At 35.8% G+C, this 19,178-nt stretch overlaps 3 protein-coding genes across 3 annotated transcripts; 2 read left to right on the top strand and 1 right to left on the bottom strand.

The window, feature by feature from the left end:
• The first annotated feature begins 4,732 nt into the window (after positions 1-4,732).
• On the top strand, positions 4,733-8,278 carry LOC106301559 (uridine-cytidine kinase C-like). The gene is made up of 12 exons (XM_013737993.1): positions 4,733-4,930; positions 5,159-5,514; positions 5,607-5,721; positions 5,809-6,004; positions 6,095-6,208; positions 6,287-6,460; positions 6,609-6,803; positions 6,918-7,040; positions 7,121-7,248; positions 7,344-7,458; positions 7,540-7,812; positions 7,901-8,278. Exons 2-12 carry the CDS (start codon positions 5,175-5,177, stop codon positions 8,138-8,140), a joined length of 2,013 nt encoding a protein of 670 aa, XP_013593447.1. The 5' UTR covers positions 4,733-4,930; positions 5,159-5,174; the 3' UTR covers positions 8,141-8,278.
• A 155-nt stretch (positions 8,279-8,433) lies between these two features.
• Positions 8,434-15,567, top strand: LOC106306855 (importin-9). Its single transcript, XM_013743627.1, has 33 exons — positions 8,434-8,663; positions 8,766-8,827; positions 8,898-8,990; positions 9,067-9,238; positions 9,325-9,440; positions 9,580-9,666; positions 9,770-9,886; positions 9,988-10,051; positions 10,146-10,288; positions 10,441-10,488; positions 10,570-10,638; positions 10,976-11,051; positions 11,188-11,318; positions 11,458-11,517; positions 11,606-11,675; positions 11,763-11,827; positions 11,905-11,966; positions 12,047-12,170; positions 12,258-12,315; positions 12,409-12,521; positions 12,671-12,748; positions 12,834-12,896; positions 12,992-13,087; positions 13,177-13,286; positions 13,648-13,837; positions 13,967-14,081; positions 14,193-14,305; positions 14,404-14,481; positions 14,660-14,725; positions 14,798-14,926; positions 15,003-15,059; positions 15,168-15,248; positions 15,330-15,567. Exons 1-33 carry the CDS (start codon positions 8,546-8,548, stop codon positions 15,378-15,380), a joined length of 3,075 nt encoding a protein of 1,024 aa, XP_013599081.1. The 5' UTR covers positions 8,434-8,545; the 3' UTR covers positions 15,381-15,567.
• Positions 15,568-15,833: 266 nt separating this feature from the next.
• LOC106305529 (polyubiquitin-A-like) lies at positions 15,834-18,023 on the bottom strand. The gene is made up of 2 exons (XM_013741892.1): positions 17,733-18,023; positions 15,834-16,208 (listed from the first exon to the last, which is right to left on the bottom strand). The coding sequence occupies exons 1-2, from the start codon at positions 18,021-18,023 to the stop codon at positions 15,834-15,836; spliced, it is 666 nt and encodes a 221-aa protein (XP_013597346.1).
• Between the last annotated feature and the right edge of the window lie 1,155 nt (positions 18,024-19,178).

A 19,178-nucleotide genomic window follows, 5' to 3' on the forward strand; every position in this document is an offset into this window, starting at 1 on the left:
CCATGTTGAAACCAGATATAGTAATTTGGCGTGAAACCTCTATTTATTAAATGCTTCCAAACATTTTCACGGTTTGCCAATTTTGAATTGTTGCATTTCCGACAAGGACAGAACATCTTACCACTTTCTTGGGCGAGCGGTGTCGAATCTGCTTGATGCATAAATGTCTCCAGCCCCGCAAGGTATTCTTTCGTCACTCTCTCGTTAGCATCTCTATGCATATACATCCACTTCCGCAACTCGAAAATATTCCCGGAGCCCGCCATTTTTTTTCTTTCACGTTTTTGTTTTTTGGTGTGTTTAAAATGATGTTAAAATGTCCATATTTATAGGAAACTTTCGAATCTGGTAGGTGTAATTTTCCTAGGAATTTACGACGAAAATTAGTTAGGTGGCCGAAAAAAAACGTGTTACAACTATAATTTCCTCGCTAAGTACACGTAATTATTTCCTCGTAAAGAACACGCTAATTTTACGTCGAATTTACGAAGAAAGCGTATTTCCTCGTAAAAGCCACGTCACTTTACACCGACTTTACGACGAAACGGTTTCGTCGTTAATTTACGAGGAAATAACGCTGAATTTACTTTTCCACGTAATTTCCTCGTAAACTCGACGTAATTTTACGAGGATTACTTTTCCTCGTTAATTTTCGTCGTTAAGCTTGTGTTTTCTTGTAGTGTTTGTTTGTTTACTTTGGCATTTGTAAGTTCTTTTTCTTTTTGCAAATGATCCACAATCTTTACCATATATGTATTTTATGTCCACATAAATCTACTTTGGGGAACTTTCTTTTCATTTGAATTAGACGACACTAGATATCTCATATCTCTGTCCAATATTGTCAAAAGTTATGGTTTATGTGATATTGTGAATACTATTTACGGATTTTGTTGTCTTTGCCATTTGTTTCCAAATTTACTTTGAAGATTTGGGTTCCCCTCAACTATTGGCACCAACACTCAATACACTAGGCTTTTAAATTCTTTAGGTGTTTGATCAATTTTCCACAATTGGTTTTTAAATTAATCAAATGACATTTAATTAACATAATCATATGACCTTTAATTCTTATCTACGAACCTATTTAAGTGAAAATTAAAGTTAGATTGAGGTTTTAGTAGGGTTAAACCATTATAAAATCTGTTTATACAAAATATGATTTTGTTAGTTAAATGTGATTTGGTTAATTTGAAAACCAATTGTGAAAATTAATCGAATTAGTCTAGGGAAAATTGAAGAGCTAAAAAGTATGGGTGTATTGAGTGTTGGTGTGAATAGTTGAGGGGGACGATTGATGTTGACATTCGAAGAAGATTCAAAAGGTGAAAGCTCATGAACACCAATATTAATTGTCTTGACTTTTGTCCGATCAGTTTGTAGCATCAGTAGTGTCGACGTGTTATACGTTAGAATAAAAACCATCTTTTTTTTGCAAATACACAAAGGAGAATTAATCAAACACATGTATGTCAATCGAAAACTAAACCCAACCGACCTCGGTTAAGAAGAAATTCCAAACAATAACAAGATGTACACTATAACATTTATCCACCGAACACTTTTGGGAATCGGACCTATACATTTTGTTTTGACTGCCATAGCTAAGTTTTTTTTTTTGGTTGGTGGTACACTGATGCCATAACTATTAGTACAAGTTAATCAATTGAAATAGAACTAGATGAATTTATGCTCCTCTAAATAATTTATAACTGTAACCACAAGCCCAAACTATTTTCTTCTTGGGCTTAAGGCTGGCAAGCAGATGGAATATAGAGATATACAGACACAACAAACAAACCTCTGTGGACTTGGAAAACAGTGAGATTCTGGAAGTTGGCCTTTCGTGTTCGACGAAAATCATTTTCTCCAAAAATACTAGTATATAGTTTTCTCTGGACATTGTTGTGCAGGCTAATATAATTATCGATTGTCGGAAGAAAGAAACAAATATATAATGTTAAGGTCCCATAAAGGCATGAACGGCTCACCCTTTTTCGTAGTCGGAGAAATGCCGAAAGTGTAATCGTTTATTGTATTTATGCCAGTCCTTTTAATTAAATGCTTATTATTTAATTTTGTTTTATTTGAATTTTGGTTCACTTTTTATTTCTTTATTAGATTCCACAAGAAAAAATTGCATATTCATGAGCTATTAAATGTATAGATTAAATCAAACTAGATTTTCTACCAATAAATTAGAGTTTATAGGACCCATATTTTTAAGTGAACCTAAATTAAAGGGTCTTGAACCGTGCATGTGAATTTTAGTGTACGACTTACGAAGTCAGAGAAGCAGACACCATGTGGATCCTCGTCACTCTGTAATTAATTTCTTAGACTACTATTCCGTATTTCTACTATTCCGTATTTCTTGTTTTTTTTTTTTTGTTTCTGCTAGTTTCTTATACAATATTTGTATTGACTTTAATTACATATTTTAGGTCGATAATAGCATGATTAACGGAGAGTTCTTAGAGTGGATTTTTTAGCGGAATATACGAAACTATCTTTTAACTAAAAAATTTAAAAACCGACTAAGTAACATGTGGTTTTCCTTATAATTATATAAGCAAACTATGAAAACATATGTAGCAACAAAACATTTAAGTGCTATATTTAGTACGTATACATGCAAACAAAATTGGATATGCGTAACTAGACAATTTATAATGACATTCTATAGTTTTTTCTATATTTTACTTTAAAATAAAACAATTCTATTATAGAATTAGATTTACACCAATAGTTTAATCTATAATAGAATTACTCAATAACAAAGTGGAATATATAAAGTTGTTATACTTCTACTATATTTTAGAGTAAAAAAATTCATCTATATTTCACCCTATTAAACCATTTTCAATGGTATTCTATAATTTCTTCTATATTTTATTTTAAAAATAACTTTATTATATATTTTAATTTGTTCAAATGAGTTTACTCTATAATATAATGGAATATAGAGGATCGTTATCACTTTACTCCATTTTTAGAATAAAAAGCAACATTTATTTATATTCTACTCTATTATAGAATAACTTTAATATACAGTAAACTATTGGAGCAAATCCAACTTTATAATATAGTTATTCTATTTTTTAGTGAAATATAGATAAAATTATAATGTATCATTGAAGATGTCTTTATATAATAATTATATTATATAATAAATCATTAGAGCAATTCCAACCATATAATAAAAATTCTATTTTTAAAGTGGAATATAGAAAATTATAGAATACCATTAAAGATGTTCTTGTACACAACATTAAAGATGTTCTTGTACACAACAATATAGTACAAAGCAAAAACTCCTACCTCTGAATTAATGTGATTCTCAACCGGTAATAACTCACTATATAAAACCAGAAAATGCTACCAATGTGGTTTATAGCTAGGATGGATTTATAATCATCCATATACGCATTGATACTTAAACTGAACATTTGTTATGTTTATGACTCATACCCATTATTTGTTTTTACTATTCTTACTAACTTGGGAGCAGTGCCGGTCTTCATGAAAAGCACCCCTCGAAAAATATTTGAATAAATCAGCTTTTAGAAAGAATTATTGATATATATATATAAATATTATTTTAACTACAGAGTTCACACAGTAATTAAACAGTTTAATTTTTATCTCTCACAAACATAATTCTAAAACCTTTATAAAAAAACTACAGAATTTACACAAATTTGTAAAATTGCTTGTGTTGTTCACCATGTCGGGACCGGTACTGCTTGGGACGATCCTTTTCCGCATGAACCGATATGAATAATAAATGTTGGAAGAAGTACCAATTATTGTAGTAGTCAAGTGCGTACGTAACCAAAGCACTGAAGTGAACATTGACCATCCCAAAATAATGAAAGACATTCCATATAAAATAAGTTTCTAGTCTGAACAAATGAGAACATTCAATAAAATCTTATAAGGAGTAAATTCCATATAAATAAGTTTCTAGTTTGAGCAAATGAGAACATTCAATAAAATGTTACAAGGAGTACCAATTAAAGGAAGTAGCTACAAATTCAATTATTGTATTTTGGTTCTTCCCTGCCCAAAATACCTAAACAAGTTGCACAAAAAATCTCTTATATATTTTTCTAAACGATGAAGCCATTACTCAAATAGACATAAAACTTTTTCATGAAAATATCAAGTATCTATGTTTTTTTTTTTATATATATATATATATATATATATATATTTTTTTTTTTTGATAATCCAGGTAATGTTGACACTCCGGAGGGAACCCGACTAGCGTCTAAGTAGGGACCGTATTTTTCACCTCTATCTTAATCGTCGGTGGTCAGCGAAATTCAAATCTAGATTCGTATTGGGGCCAAAGTTCCCTCATATTTGTATTGAGGCCAAAATTCCCTCAAAGCCACGGGCCATCCTCGCTTTTATACGATAGCATTTTAACTAGTAAACAGTTTACAGACAAAAAGAGATTGTATTCAATTAAATACATGGATTCGTAAGAAAATTATACAGAGTATCAAAGAAACTAAACTTGAATACCTAAATTAATAACACATCAGTTTCATATCTTTTGAAATTAACTTTCAATATAATTGAAAAGCGCATTGATTTCTTGGATTCTCCCAGTTTGATATTTCTCTATACTATAAGATCGGCGTATTTTCAAAGTTTATCTAAAGAGCTAACATAAACATAAAACAAAACAAAAAAACAATGAAAAGGTATTAAATAGGCTCTCTCTCTCTCTCTCTCTCTCTCACATTCATTCATTCTCTCAATGCAACCTCGTGGGTCGACGAGATCTTTTCGCCAGATTCTCTAGAAATCGCTCGCCCCGATAAAGAAGCTCTCTTCGAAAATCCCAACCCTTCTTCCTATTCAATTCGGAACTGCTCTGCGAAAGTGACGATCCCCGATTCACGCGAGATTCTTCGTTGTAAGTCACAAACTCCAACAAATCGGCGTCAAGTTTTCGATTTTGGTTAATGGGTGTTTCAAAGTTTCACACTTTTTTCGCCAATCTGGTGTCCCATTTGTTGTTTCACGTCTTGTGATCCTTGCCTTGCTCATTAGTGTTCATATGAAACTGTTTGATCGTTTCTGGATCTCTAATGTGTTTTAACTGTAAATGTGAACTCTTGTCTTTTTGATGTGTTTTTTGCAGGTCCTGTGATTGTTTCATGATGGGTCAAGACACCAATGGGATCGAGTTTCATCAGAAGAGGCACGGTCTTTTGAAGGATCAAGTCCAATTGGTCAAGAGAAGAGACTCTGTTCGGTACGAGATAGTCCCAATTCAAGATCGGTTGTCGTTTGAGAAGGGCTTCTTTGCTGTTATCCGTGCGTGCCAGTTGCTTTCTCAGAAGAACGATGGCATCATATTGGTTGGGGTCGCTGGTCCTTCTGGTGCTGGGAAGACGGTGTTTACCGAGAAGATACTCAACTTCCTGCCGAGTGTGGCTGTCATATCGATGGACAATTATAATGACGCTAGTCGGATTGTTGATGGCAACTTTGACGGTAAGAGTATCATCTGAAAGTTAAAAGGAACCAAGTTTTCTTCATATCTATTGAGCTATTACAACTCTTTTTTTTTTTGTGTGGGAATGTAGATCCACGGTTAACGGACTATGACACATTGCTCAAGAATCTTGAAGATTTGAAGCAAGGGAAACAAGTTGAGGTTCCTATATATGATTTTAAGTCCAGCTCTCGTGTTGGATATAGGTAATGGTTGATGCATTATGCATACTTATATTACATTCACCTCAGCATGGTTATTCCACTGAAGACATTGCTTTTTACTCTTGTTAGGACTCTTGATGTCCCGGCTTCTAGGATTGTGATCATTGAAGGAATCTATGCATTGAGTGAAAAACTGCGACCTTTGTTGGATCTTCGTGTGTCCGTTACTGGTGGAGTTCACTTTGATCTTGTTAAAAGGGTTCTGCGTGATATACAACGTGCAGGCCAACAGCCAGAGGAGATTATCCATCAGATATCTGAAACAGTTTGTTCTCATTTCTTTTTATATCTTTGCTTCTTGGCTGTTATTGGTTATGTTAAGTATTTGAAAGTAACAGCTTCACTGTTTATGCAGGTGTACCCGATGTACAAAGCTTTCATAGAACCAGATCTCCAGACGGCTCAGATTAAAATCATTAATAAATTCAACCCCTTCACTGGTTTTCAGAGCCCAACATACATCTTGAAGGTGTTTTGTCTATCTATGTTATAATATTAAATGCTTTGTCAAGTAAACTGAACTTATTTTGCTGTTGATTTATTGTAGTCAAGAAAAGATGTATCTGTTGATCAGATCAAGGCTGTTCTTTCTGAAGGATACACAGAGAATAAGGAGGAAACCTATGACATATATCTTCTTCCACCAGGTGAAGATCCAGAGTCGTGCCAATCACATTTGAGGATGCGGAATAAAGATGGAAAGTACAGCCTCATGTTTGAGGTTTGTCTCTTTAATAGTTTTCTTTCCATGTTTTCATGAACATGACTTTTCAGTTTCTGAAAAAGCTGACAACCTTCTGAATCAGTAATATGTTAAGATTGCTTAAAGTGGTGTGGTGGATACTTATTGTTCTGATTTTGATGTCCAGGAATGGGTCACGGATACTCCTTTTGTCATATCCCCAAGGATTACTTTTGAAGTGAGCGTTCGCTTACTTGGTGGGCTTATGGCGTTGGGATACACAATAGCCACCATACTTAAAAGGAACAGCCATGTTTTTGCTACCGAAAAGGTTTGTGTGAAAATCGATTGGCTTGAGCAGCTGAATCGTCACTACATGCAGGTTTGTCTATCTAAAACTCATTCACCACCAGATAGTTCAAGAAATTTGTATAGTTCTGTGATGTGGCTTTATGATGACTATAAAAATATAATTCTAAATTTGTAAGAACATCAGGTGCAAGGTAAAGATAGGCAACTTGTACAGAGCACTGCAGAGCAGCTAGGATTGGAAGGATCATTCATTCCACGCACCTATATTGAGCAGATCCAACTTGAAAAACTGATAAATGAAGTAATGGTATGATTTGCTGCTCAGGCTATATGATATTTTCTCTATTAGATCTCAAGTGGGTTTCTGATTAGAAGTCCCCATTACAGGCTCTACCAGATGATTTGAAGCACAAGCTAAGCTTAGATGAGGATTTGGTGTCTAGTTCAAGCCCAAAAGAAGCGCTCTTGAGAGCCTCTGCAGATAGAGTAGCCATGAGAAATAAGAACCTCAAAAGGTACACTTCTTTTGAGGAGTGTATGAGAAAGCTTTGTTACTTCCAATCCAATCCAATCCATGTGTCCTTAAGTAGCTATGACATTTATGATACAGAGGCATGTCACACTCATATTCAACCCAAAGAGATAAGAATCTGTCCAAGCTTGCTGGTTACTCTTCAAGCGATAGGAGGTACGAAGAGAGAAACCATGACTCTCCAGCCAACGAGGTTCGAGTTTGTTCTCTTTCATTCAGAGTCTTCGTTGTAACTTAACAGTGCAATTGTAATAGTTTCTTAATCTATTTTCAGGGGTTTATGACTCAGCTTTCGGAACAAATATCATCACTGAATGAGAGAATGGATGAGTTCACAAACCGGATCGAAGAGCTGAACTCAAAGCTGAGCTGCAACAAGAACTCACCAACACAGCAGAGCATGACAGTCCAAGCCGAAGTATGCAACGGCTCAGCTCCAACTTCGTATTTCATTTCTAGTCTGGACAATGGCTGTTTGACAAATTCCATAATGCCTCACTCATCTTCGTCTTCCCAGTTAGCCAAGGATTCCCCACTTATGGAAGAGGTAAGTCACCTCTCACATTATTTATACATTTTTTTGAAATTTTGTATTTGATTACATTTGATTTGAAACGCTTTCTGGTGGCAACCAGATATCAACCCTCTCACGTGGACAGCGTCAAGTGATGCATCAACTGGATAACCTGTGCACTCTGATGAGAGAAAGCTCATCAGCAGAAAGGTCACGGCTAGCAAGAACAGGGAGCAACAACAGAAGCCGATCAAACAAAAGCTTCTTCTTGTCTAGTAGCCTCCCTCTCAAGTTAACAGCCTTGGCTCTTTGCAGCGTAGGGATTGTAGTGATCAAGAGTTACATTAACAAGCGGCAATAACATCATTAACCCATTATGGATCTTCTCTCTTTTCTTTTCTTTTTGGATATTTTTTTCTCACTGGAGGCGTTTTGTGAGCTTCTATGAAACAGATTCTCATTTAAATTTTATTCAATAAGATTCAGTTATTTTGTTCAAGCATAATCAAATTGCTTTGTCTAACGAAACCGGTAATATCAAGGAAGATTCCATTCCATCGGTTCGATTGAAATCAGAAAAGCGAATCAAACCAATTTAAACCGACAAACCGATCCGGTTTAAATTGGTACTAAAACATTATTCCATCATCTCTCCTCTTCATCACCTCTCTCTCTCTCTATAAAGGCTCCGACATCAAAATCTCAGAGAGGCGACTCCGTCTCTCTCGAACATTCCTACAAGAAGATCGAGCGCGAAATTGAAACAATGGTGGTGGACCAAGATCAGCAATGGCTGCTCGGGTGCTTGACGGCAAGTCTCGACCCTAACCAGAACGTTCGTTCTTTCGCTGAGACCTCACTCAATCAAGCATCTCTTCAACCAGGTCTGTCGCTTTAAATCGTTTTGCCCAGAAAGTTGAAAGCTTTTTAATGGATTCTTGTTATTGATGAAAGAGGAAGATCACCCATTTTCTTTGTACTTGTAGGGTTTGGCAGCGCATTGTGCAGGGTCGCTGCTAACAAAGTCCTCTCTTTGGGATTGCGTCAAATATCCTTTTTACATTGTTATTGATAGAGTGAAGTCTATTTCTTGTGGAGTTCTTTAACTTACTTGTTACTTAGCTGCCGTCCTGTTAAAACAGTTCATTAAGAAGCATTGGCGAGAGAACGATGAGGATTTTGAGTATCCTCTTGTCTCAAGTGAGGAAAAGGTACTCTCACTGTTCCTGTTTTGCTGCGATATAGTTTGTATACGTTTTAAGGAATCTTGTTTGGTTTTGTTATTAGGATCTTATTAGAGGACTACTTTTGGGCTCACTTGATGACTCTCATCGAAAAATCTGTACGGCTATTAGTATGGATATATCATCAATTGCCACATATGACTGGCCAGAAGAGTGGCCTGAGCTGTTACCCTTTCTCTTGCAGTTGATTAGCGATCAGAACAACATCAATGGAGGTATATTTTTGTTCAGTTCTTTGTTACCTCTCATGAAATTAGTCTAGAGGTTTCCTTAGGCTAAACTTTATTGCCAATTTCAACAGTTCATGGAGCTTTGAGGTGTTTGGCTCTTCTCTCTGGTGACTTGGATGACAAAGATGTGCCTACACTCGTACCTGTGTTGTTTCCTTGCTTGCACGCAGTCGTTTCCTCTCCTCAGGTTTGTTTCCTGATATTGATACGATCTGACTTGTGTTGAATCACATCTTTAGCGTGTCAAATTCCTTAAATGATAATTGTAGTGATGAAGGCTCTTGTCGAACTCACTCCTGTGTTCTACTTTTCATTTGTATATGTAGAGCTATGACAAGTATATGCGAGGAAAAGCGCTTTCAATTTTTTATTCTTGTATATCTGTTCTTGGAGCAATGAGTGGTGTGTACAAGGTACTTTCTTTTTAATAATTCTCATTCTATACATTAATTTGAAATGCGTCTTGCTTCAGCTACCTCTGTTACCAGTTGACATATATAAAGTGTTTGTATTCAGACAGAAACCACTACTTTAGTTACTCCTCTACTTAAGGTTTGGATGATTCAGTTTTCACTTATACTGGAACATCCTGTGCAACCTGACGATCCTGATGATTGGAGTTTAAGAATGGAGGTTCGTCTTATCTTCTGATTGTTGTAATTTTGTTCCCATCAGATGGCCTGAATGGTTGACAAGGCCCATGTCTTTGTGTTGGTTTTGTCTGCTCTGATTAGGTATTGAAGTGCTTGAGTCAGTTTGTACAGAATTTCCCATTTCTCATGGAAAGTGAACTGATAGGTATGTTCTCATGCGACCCAGATCCCTTGTTTATTCAAATTTATTCATACATATGCATCTGAAGCATCGTTACTGAAACATAATATTCTTGCAGCTATTATGAGGCCATTGTGGCACACATTTGAATCATCTCTACAAGTCTATCTTCGATCGTCAGTTGAAGGTGCTGAAGATTCATATGATGGAAGATATGATTCAGATGGTGAAGAAAAGAGTCTTGACACTTTTGTCATCCAGGTAACTCACTATTTTCACTATCAAGGTTTTTCCTTCATTTTCGAAGTTAGTCTTTTGATTAGAGATGGGGTATTCGCTCATAGAATTATGTATTTTAATGAGTTTGAGGCCCAGCTGACACTGGATTTTGCATATCTGTTTCCTTTGTGCAGCTATTTGAGTTTCTATCAACCATCGTTAGCAGTAGAAGACTGGCAAAGGTTTGGCTCAAACCTTTTCAGTTTTCTCCTTCGTTTGGTTGTATGCTGCTTTGGTTTCTTACCCAAATATTTTCATTTCAGGTCATTGCCAGTAATGTCGGAGAATTAGTATATCAAACCGTTTCTTTCCTGCAGGTTACAGAACAACAGGTAAGGATTAATCATGCATCTTCTGCCTACTCAAACATGATTAGATATAGTGGTTATATTTGGTCTTTTAAAATCTTTGATGATTAATATACCGCCAGTTATGTGCTTAAATCTTAAAAAGGCTTTGTTTCATCCTGAGCTTGCTCAGATACAATTTGTAATATGATGTTTTTTTGGTTAGTCATGACATCCCTTTCCATTATATTTGGTCTCAGAAAATTGTACACAGTCTTTTGTTGTTATTTGTGCTAGCAAAAGTTGAATTAGTTATATGTGTAACATTGCACATGCCTTTTAAAAAAATCACACATCTTTATTTTTTTTATCTCCTCTACAGGTTCATACATGGTCCACGGATGTAAGCCAGTTTGTAGCCGATGAAGATGAGGGTAGCTTCAGTTGTCGTATATCAGGCAAGCTGTCTCTCACTCTTTAAAGTCAAATTCATATGCTTATGTTTAGTCAGAGACAAGAGTTAGAGGTCATATGCGTATATGTATATGCAAAAATTATGAAAATGTAACTATACAAGTACCTGGTGCACCACAGGTATACTTTTGCTGGAGGAAGTTGTCAATACTTTTGGTAGGGAAGGGATCAACGCCGTTGTAGATGCTGCTGGAAAGCGGTTCCATGAGTCCCAAAATGAAAAGATAGCTGGTTCTTCGTCCTGGTGGAGAGTAAGTGGACTTTAGTTTCTCTTTGTTCTTGTATCTTTTAAAAGGTCTGACAATCTATTACTTCTCTTAATTTTTTCTCAAAATTGTTACCAATTCTGTTAATATGTTTTTTTCTACCCGTATATTTTCCATTTGGTAGATAAGAGAAGCCGCTCTCTATGCTTTGGCTTCTCTTGCCGATCAACTTGTTGATGCTGAGGTGCGTGTTTCCATAGAAATGTTAATACAAAAAAAAAGTTATTATGGAGGGAAACATGTTATCCTTAATATTGGTATAATATTTTCAGGACTTGGGAACTGACCATGCTAATTTAGCTAAATTTATTGAGCAATTGATAATGGAAGATACTGGAACTGGTAGGTTTTGTAAGATTTACTGCTCCAACTAATTTATCTTATTTCAAATTCAAACTTTGGTACATGACTGGCCCCTTTATTTAACAGGGTATCATGAATGTCCTTTCCTTTATGCTCGCATATTTACAGCAGTCGCTAGGTTCTCCTCTGAGGTAAATTCTGAGTTTCATTTCTTCCAATACAACCTCAGTATGTAGTATATTAATTGAATTATTTTCACGTTAATCAGATCAACCCTGGACTTCTTGAGCACTTCCTCAATGCTGCTGTTAGAGCTATTAACATGGACGTGTATGTTTCCTACTCTTCTGCTGGTAGTGTAGTTATGTACTGAGAATAAATGTTAACTTACTAGATACCATTATAAACAGGCCTCCACCTGTGAAAGTAGGCGCATGTCGGGCACTTTTGCAGCTCCTACCTGATATGAACCGTTCAGTTATTCTGCCTCAAATCATGAACTTATTCTCATCTCTCACGGATCTTCTCCATCAGGTAAATTTTTCTACTCACAACCACAATTGGCGTGTGCGTGTCTCTATTTTCCTTGTGTCACTAGAGATTTTTTATTCTTTTTCTTAGGCTTCAGATGAAACTTTGATTTTGGTACTTGAAACTCTCCAACAAGCAATTAAGGCTGGTAAGTCAACATAATTTCTCTTTACAAAAAATTTCAGAATCTAGTTACATAACAGTTCTCACTTATTTATTACTTTATGTAATCATTTGCTAGGCCATGAAGCATCAGCCTCAATAGAGTCTATTATCTCACCAGTGATTCTTAATGTGTGGGTGGCACATGTCTCTGATCCCTTCATAAGTATCGATATAATTGACGTTCTGGAGGTAAATAGTTAAAGTGGTTATGATTCATCTCGTTGTTAGAAATGCAATTTCCGTAGCATGTTACGTTAATCTCTTACCACTGCTTCGATTAAATCAACAATAAATCAACTATGTGTACGACTAATGTCTTTAGTATGGCTGTCACACAGGCCATAAAGAATTCGCCTGGCTGTCTGCATCCTCTGACATCAAGGATTTTACCATTCATCGGACCAGCTTTAAAGAAGGCACTCACCTGTTCTTTTTATCCTCAGTGTACTATTTTCTCTTCTTTAGTTTCTTTTTAGATGACATCTATGTGGTGATAATCAGCCTCATCAACAACCTGAAGGACTAGTGAGTGGATCCTTGGATCTTTTAACCATGCTTCTTAAGGCAAGTTATACTAGCTGGATTTTCATATAACGTTACTAAGTGAAAATTCAGCATTTCTCGTGTTTTGCTGACTATTTTTCTAGTCATATGTATAGGGTGCCCCAAGTGATGTAGTGAAAACTGCATATGAATTTTGCTTTGATGCTGTCATTCGCATCATACTCCACAGTGAGGACAATAGTGAACTACAGGTGATAAACTTTTCGACGTCTTAGCTTGGTTCAGCGCTTTCTATTTACAAATGATCACTTAACACTAACTAGCCTCATAATTTTGTCAGAATGCAACAGAATGTCTGGCAGCTTTTATATCTAGTGGAAGACAAGAATTGCTCTCTTGGAGTGGTGATCCCAGCTTTACCATGAGAAGTTTGCTTGATGCAGCTTCTAGGTATAAGTTTCACTTACCTCTTTGTTTGGTTTATTTCACGTCCACCAAAAGTTGTAGGCAATATTTACCTTTTTGCATTTCTATGTTGTGCTTATGTTAATATGCTGGCAATACTTACGCATGTGAAAAGAAAATCAACGATGATTTTGCATATATATGGGTAAATCTATTCATGATAAAAGATTTGGTCTTTGTCACCTGCATTTTTCTGATTCTTAGAGTAGTCGTCTGAATAAACATGGGGATATATCCGTATCTCATCAGGCACCTTGGTTTATTGGTTTCTCAATGTTTTCCAATTGGTATCTGGTTTAATTGTGCCGTCTTTCTTTGCTAAATTGTTTTCTCAATGTTGGGGTAGGCTTCTCAACCCTGATCTGGAATGTTCTGGATCTCTATTTGCTGGGAAGTACATTCTGCAGCTTATCTTGCATCTTCCATCAGAGATGGCACCCCATGTCCAGGATCTGGTTGCTGCTCTTGTAAGACGGATGCAGTCTGCTGAAATATCGGGTTTCAGAAGCTCATTGCTACTGATTTTTGCCAGATTGGTATTCTTCACCTTTCACTTGGATAGTTTTAGCATAATAATGGTTCCTCTCTTCTTTGCAAGATGCTGTTTAGCCTCCCTGTCCTACACTATAACCTTGGAAGCCTATTTTTTCCATTGATTTTTGCAGGTCCACATGAGCTTTCCGAATGTTGATCAGTTTATCAATCTGCTTGTTAGCGTACCCGCTGATGGCCATGAAAATTCATTTGCCTATGTTATGACAGAATGGACTAAACAACAAGGCAAGCATCTCTCTCTGTTGCGCTATCTAGTTGTGTGATTCTATTTGTCTACCTGATGCGTGGGGTTTTCCGGCCGTTTAAACTTATGCTTTGTTAAGCATCTTTGTTCAGGGGAAATACAGGGGGCATATCAAATCAAAGTCACTTGTTCAGCTCTGGCCTTATTACTGTCAACTAGACATTCTGAATTCGCCAAGGTCAACGTCCCAGGCAATCGGATCCAGGTCTTTTGCTGCTGTACTTTTTTATATATATATTTTTGGAAATTTCAATTCACTCTCACAGCCTAATAGAGAGAGACATGTTTACATTTCTTGTACAGTCAAATGGTGGCATAACCACGCGCTCAAAAGCTAAATCTGCTCCGGAACAATGGACCATCATACCTTTACCCATGAAGGTATGTTTTTGTTTCCTTCCTTACTCTAAACGTTCTACAAGTCAGAATAGGTATTATTTGGGGATACACAGTTCTGTCTTTGACTAATTGTGCTGCCTTTTGCAGTTTCTTAACCTCCTTTCATTTCATGACTATTTAGTGCATGGTTTGAGAAATTTTACATTATTGGCCCTTGCAGGTACTGGCGTTACTAGCTGATACGTTGATTGAAATTCAAGAGCAAGTTTTGGGTTGTGAAGATGAGGTGATTATGCTTCCTTGGTCTTTTTTTTTTTTGATCTCCTTGAGATGCTAATTCCTTTCTTGGGAGTAGCAGGATAGTGAATGGGAAGAAGTCGATGAAGTAAACGTTGAAGGTGAGAAAGACTTGCTACGTTCAAGTGGTGCCTCTCAATCAAGCAAACCCTCTTATGACCAACTTGAAGCAATGGCTCGAACTTTTGAGGTCCTCTTTCTCTTTTACCTATAAAGCTATACCATTAAACCGTATCTCATTAGTGATTAAACCATTGTTTCAACAGAACCAAGATGATGGGGATGGTGATGATGACTTCCATGTTACCGACCCCCTGAATGAGGTGACCTCTTGTGTTCTGCATATGTTCGACATAACCTCTTGTGCTTCTACGTAATTCTCCAAATCTTTAATTTGTCTCACCAAGATTCTTTTTCGGCGCAACAAACAGATTAATCTAGCAAGTTACCTGGCTGATTTTATGTTGAAGTTTTCGAGTGGAGACCGGCCTTTGTTTGATAATATTTGCCAGGTATGGTTTCTATCATCCATATAGCGTGAAAAGATCTTGAACTTGATATGAACTGTTTGGCATGTTTACCAAAAACTGCAGGGCTTAACAAATGCGCAAAGAAACGTGATACAGACGGTACTGAACCGCTAGGTTTGGCGTTACAACCCACAAATCGTGTTTTGAGTGTTGATTTTTTTGTCAGTTGATTGATACTTGTGTGGGAATTAAAGAAGTGGTAGCAACATCCCTTTTGTAAGAGTGACAGTTTTTACATAATATTCGACTTGTTAATCATTCTAAGATTTAATATCCTCCGGTTTGATGTTTTGAAAAGAAAAAAATCTTCAGCTTCTGATATTTTTCTTCGATTTTTCTGCCAAGTAATGTTAGATCATATGGTTACATACTGATTTCTTACAGAAAACTAAAATCTGAAAGTTGACAAAATAAACTAAAAATGATAAATAAAGCCATTAAAAATGTTTAACCGATTTCTTAACAGCACAAGATTATATATTGAAAATGTTTAAGCCATTAAAACTACTTGTGTTTGGAAATATCAAAAGCAATACTGATAATATTTTGGAAAACAAAGAGACACGTTTAGCAGATGCAACCACGCTGCACAATGACAAGATTGGAGTCCGGTTTGATGTTGTAGTAAGCTACGGTGCGTCTGTTTTCAAGCGTGCTGCCAAGAAAGTTAAGATTCAGCTGGTCCACCGGTAAGCCACCCTGATCATGGATCATGGTCTTGACTTTTTTAATGGTATCGGACCCCTTCACTTGTAGGATGAATGTTTTCTCCTTTATAGTCGATACAAAAATCCGCATGAATGCGTCCTGAGTTGGATAGGCATCCGGATTCAAACCTAGAACCAGTTGACGGATGGGTCCATTGATCTTGAGGTCGATGGGCTTGGAGCTATCCTCCACCTCTAGGTTTATGTTTTTTCCCTCTACCGTCGTAATAGAAATCTGCATTGTTTCTCTCCTTTTTCTCTTTGGGGTTTTCTTTTTATATACCTGCATTGTTTCTCTCCTTTCTCTCTTTGGGGTTTTCTTTTTATATACTTACACGTTTGGGAGTGAATTATCTGTTAACTTTACATTTTCCCAATGATAATATAGGCAGCCCTTTGGTTTCTTTTAAAAGTTCTATACACAAATTAAGAAACTTAACTTTTTTTCTTTCTCGAATTTTGCAAGAGACTATACTTAAAAGTTTTATACACAAATTAAGAAACTTAACTTTTTTTTTTCTTTCTCGAATTTTGCAAGAAACTATAAAGTTTTTACACAAATTAAGAAACTTGACTTCTTTTGTTTCTAATGAAAAGTTAAACATCATTTACTATCTATCTAAATATCTATCAAAAAAAAAACTAACGGTAAAACAATGTGCATAATACAAACAATCAAAAACATATCATACTTTATTCTTTATTTTTAAAACTGAAACCATTATATTATATAATCTTCTAATTTCTAAAATTTATATAATTTAGATGAATTATTAATTTTTTTTAAAAAAGTATCTATATTATTAAAACTGAAGTACAAAATAGAATTAATTTTATTTTCAACAGATTTATTAGATCTGTCATTTCCTTATTTTAATTCATCTTAACTACTTTATTAATTGTTCTTTTTCAAATAATTTGACATTATTTATTATAGAAATAAAAACAGAACTTACCTATTTTTTTTATTATATCTTTTACATTCTTTTTTTATATTTTAAACTACTTAATTAATTGTTATACCATAATAATTTGACATCGTGTAAACTTAATGAATTTTATCACACACGGGGGCATGTCACAATTGTCCTTGATCTGCAAAAGCTCAACTATGACACATGGAGAGGGCTTTTTAAAATACATTGCCTCACGTTTGGTATAGCTGATGACTTTGACGGCAGTTCCTCCCCAACACCACCAAACGAAAAGCAATGGAAAGAACGAGATAGACTCGTAAAGATGTTGATTTATGAGACTATCTCTGAAACTATCCTCCATACGGTTCTAAAGACAAAGTGCACCTCTTGAGAACTCTGGATCTCCATTGAAAACTTGTTTCGTGATAACAAGGAGGTCACAGCTATCGAAATCAAATGTGTGTTTACAACTGAAAGTACATTCGAAAATCAAATGTGTGTTGTATAACAATTTAGTACGAGATAAATCATCCTTACATGTTTCATTCTGAGGGTGTTGACTTTTTTTTTTTTTTAAACACTTCTTTTTTTTTTGTCTAAAACTTCTTTTTAGAACATAGTCTATTGAAGATAATAACGTAGAAATTATTTTCCTTCGTCACGTCTGAGAAGAAATTAAACATAGTATTTTATAAATTGAACACCAAATCTTAGAATAATATGATAAGAACATTGAAAAAAAAAAGAGAGAGATTTTAGCAACCGCAAAGATCGTAGGTCAAGTGAATGGTCGACTCATGCCTGATGCCGCATTCAGCTACTGTCCGACTGTTCTGAAGAGCCACGCCGGCAAATATTATCCTCAGCTGGTCTACTGGAGTGCCATCAATCTCAAAGAATTTAGTCTTGACTTCTCCAATGGTATCGGATCCCTTAACCTGAAGGGTATGGGACCTGCCGCTGAGAGTCGCTACAAAAATACGCATGGCTGCTTCACCCCGACCCGAAGGACGCAGTCGCAAAACCAGTTCACTCATCGGCTCCCCATGGATCTTAACGTCGATAGTGTTGGAGCTATCTTCGACTTCTAGGTTTATGCTCTTTCCCTTTAATGTCTTGATAGAAATCTGCATTGCAAACCTAACTTCTCTCTTCTCTCGCTCTCTTATCTCTCTCTCTAGATTATGTTTTATAGTACATTATTGTGAAGAAACTGTTGTGAAATAATGAAAAAGTCTATTACACCGTCATATATAAATGGAAAGAATACAAATCATAATCCAACTAGGAAAAAAGAAAACATAAAGACATAAGGAAAATGAAAAGTTGACCGACTCTCTCTTTCTTGGGCCGCTGAAGGTATAATCTCTTGGTTATGAGCCATCCACAATCTGATTTATAACACTCTCCCTTGGATGTCATAACCATTTAGAGCTTGTAATGTGCTTAAATGTTGTCTCATTAAAACCTTACCAGGAAAACTCAATTGGGACAAAACCATGGTGAAGGAAAAAGAGTACAACACACATTAATCTCCCTGATTTGGACATTACTAAAAGTCCCTTGGACCTCTCCAATTTTCTGCAATCTGTGGGTGATGAAGATCTTGGGCAGAATATGCTTCGTCTTCGAACATGATAGTTGGTTCTTCTTTACCATCGGCCATGCCACAATCTGATCGAACATATTGAGTCATCGACCTCTAATACACACACACGAAATCTTGGATGATGTTGCTGTGATATGCATGTACCACTATGTGTAAAACATAACCTGTCTGAAAAACAAATCAACAAAACCAAATAACCTCTCTTTGGGCTGGTTAGTATAAAATAAACCAAAATCAAAGGCTTCTTCATCGTCCTTCTTATGGACCAAACATATCAGTATCTAAAACAAGACTTCTGCATCGTCCATCTCAGGACTAAATGGACTTCTTTATCGTCCACCTTTGGACTGAATGGATCAGTGTCCAAAACAAGTGATCTCACGCCCATGTACTAGATAATGGGTGAAATTGGTCCATATTAAATCTCTTGAGTACCCTTTTCTGTATATACTATTTGATGCACAAGGATTTCATTGTTAATGTACTCAAGCTGTAATCCCAAACAAAACTTTGTTTTCCAAGATCTTTCATCTCAAACTCTTTCTTGAGATATTCAACTGTTTGGAAATTGTATCCAGAGGTTACTAGGATATTCAGATCATATACTTTGATGATTATCAATATTGTTCTCGAGAACTTGATGTACTTTCAGCTCAATACCCTCTAGTACTTTCATTAT

The sequence above is a fragment of the Brassica oleracea genome, chromosome C7 (genome assembly GCF_000695525.1).
Source record: "Brassica oleracea var. oleracea cultivar TO1000 chromosome C7, BOL, whole genome shotgun sequence".
Taxonomy (NCBI): Eukaryota; Viridiplantae; Streptophyta; class Magnoliopsida; order Brassicales; family Brassicaceae; genus Brassica; species Brassica oleracea.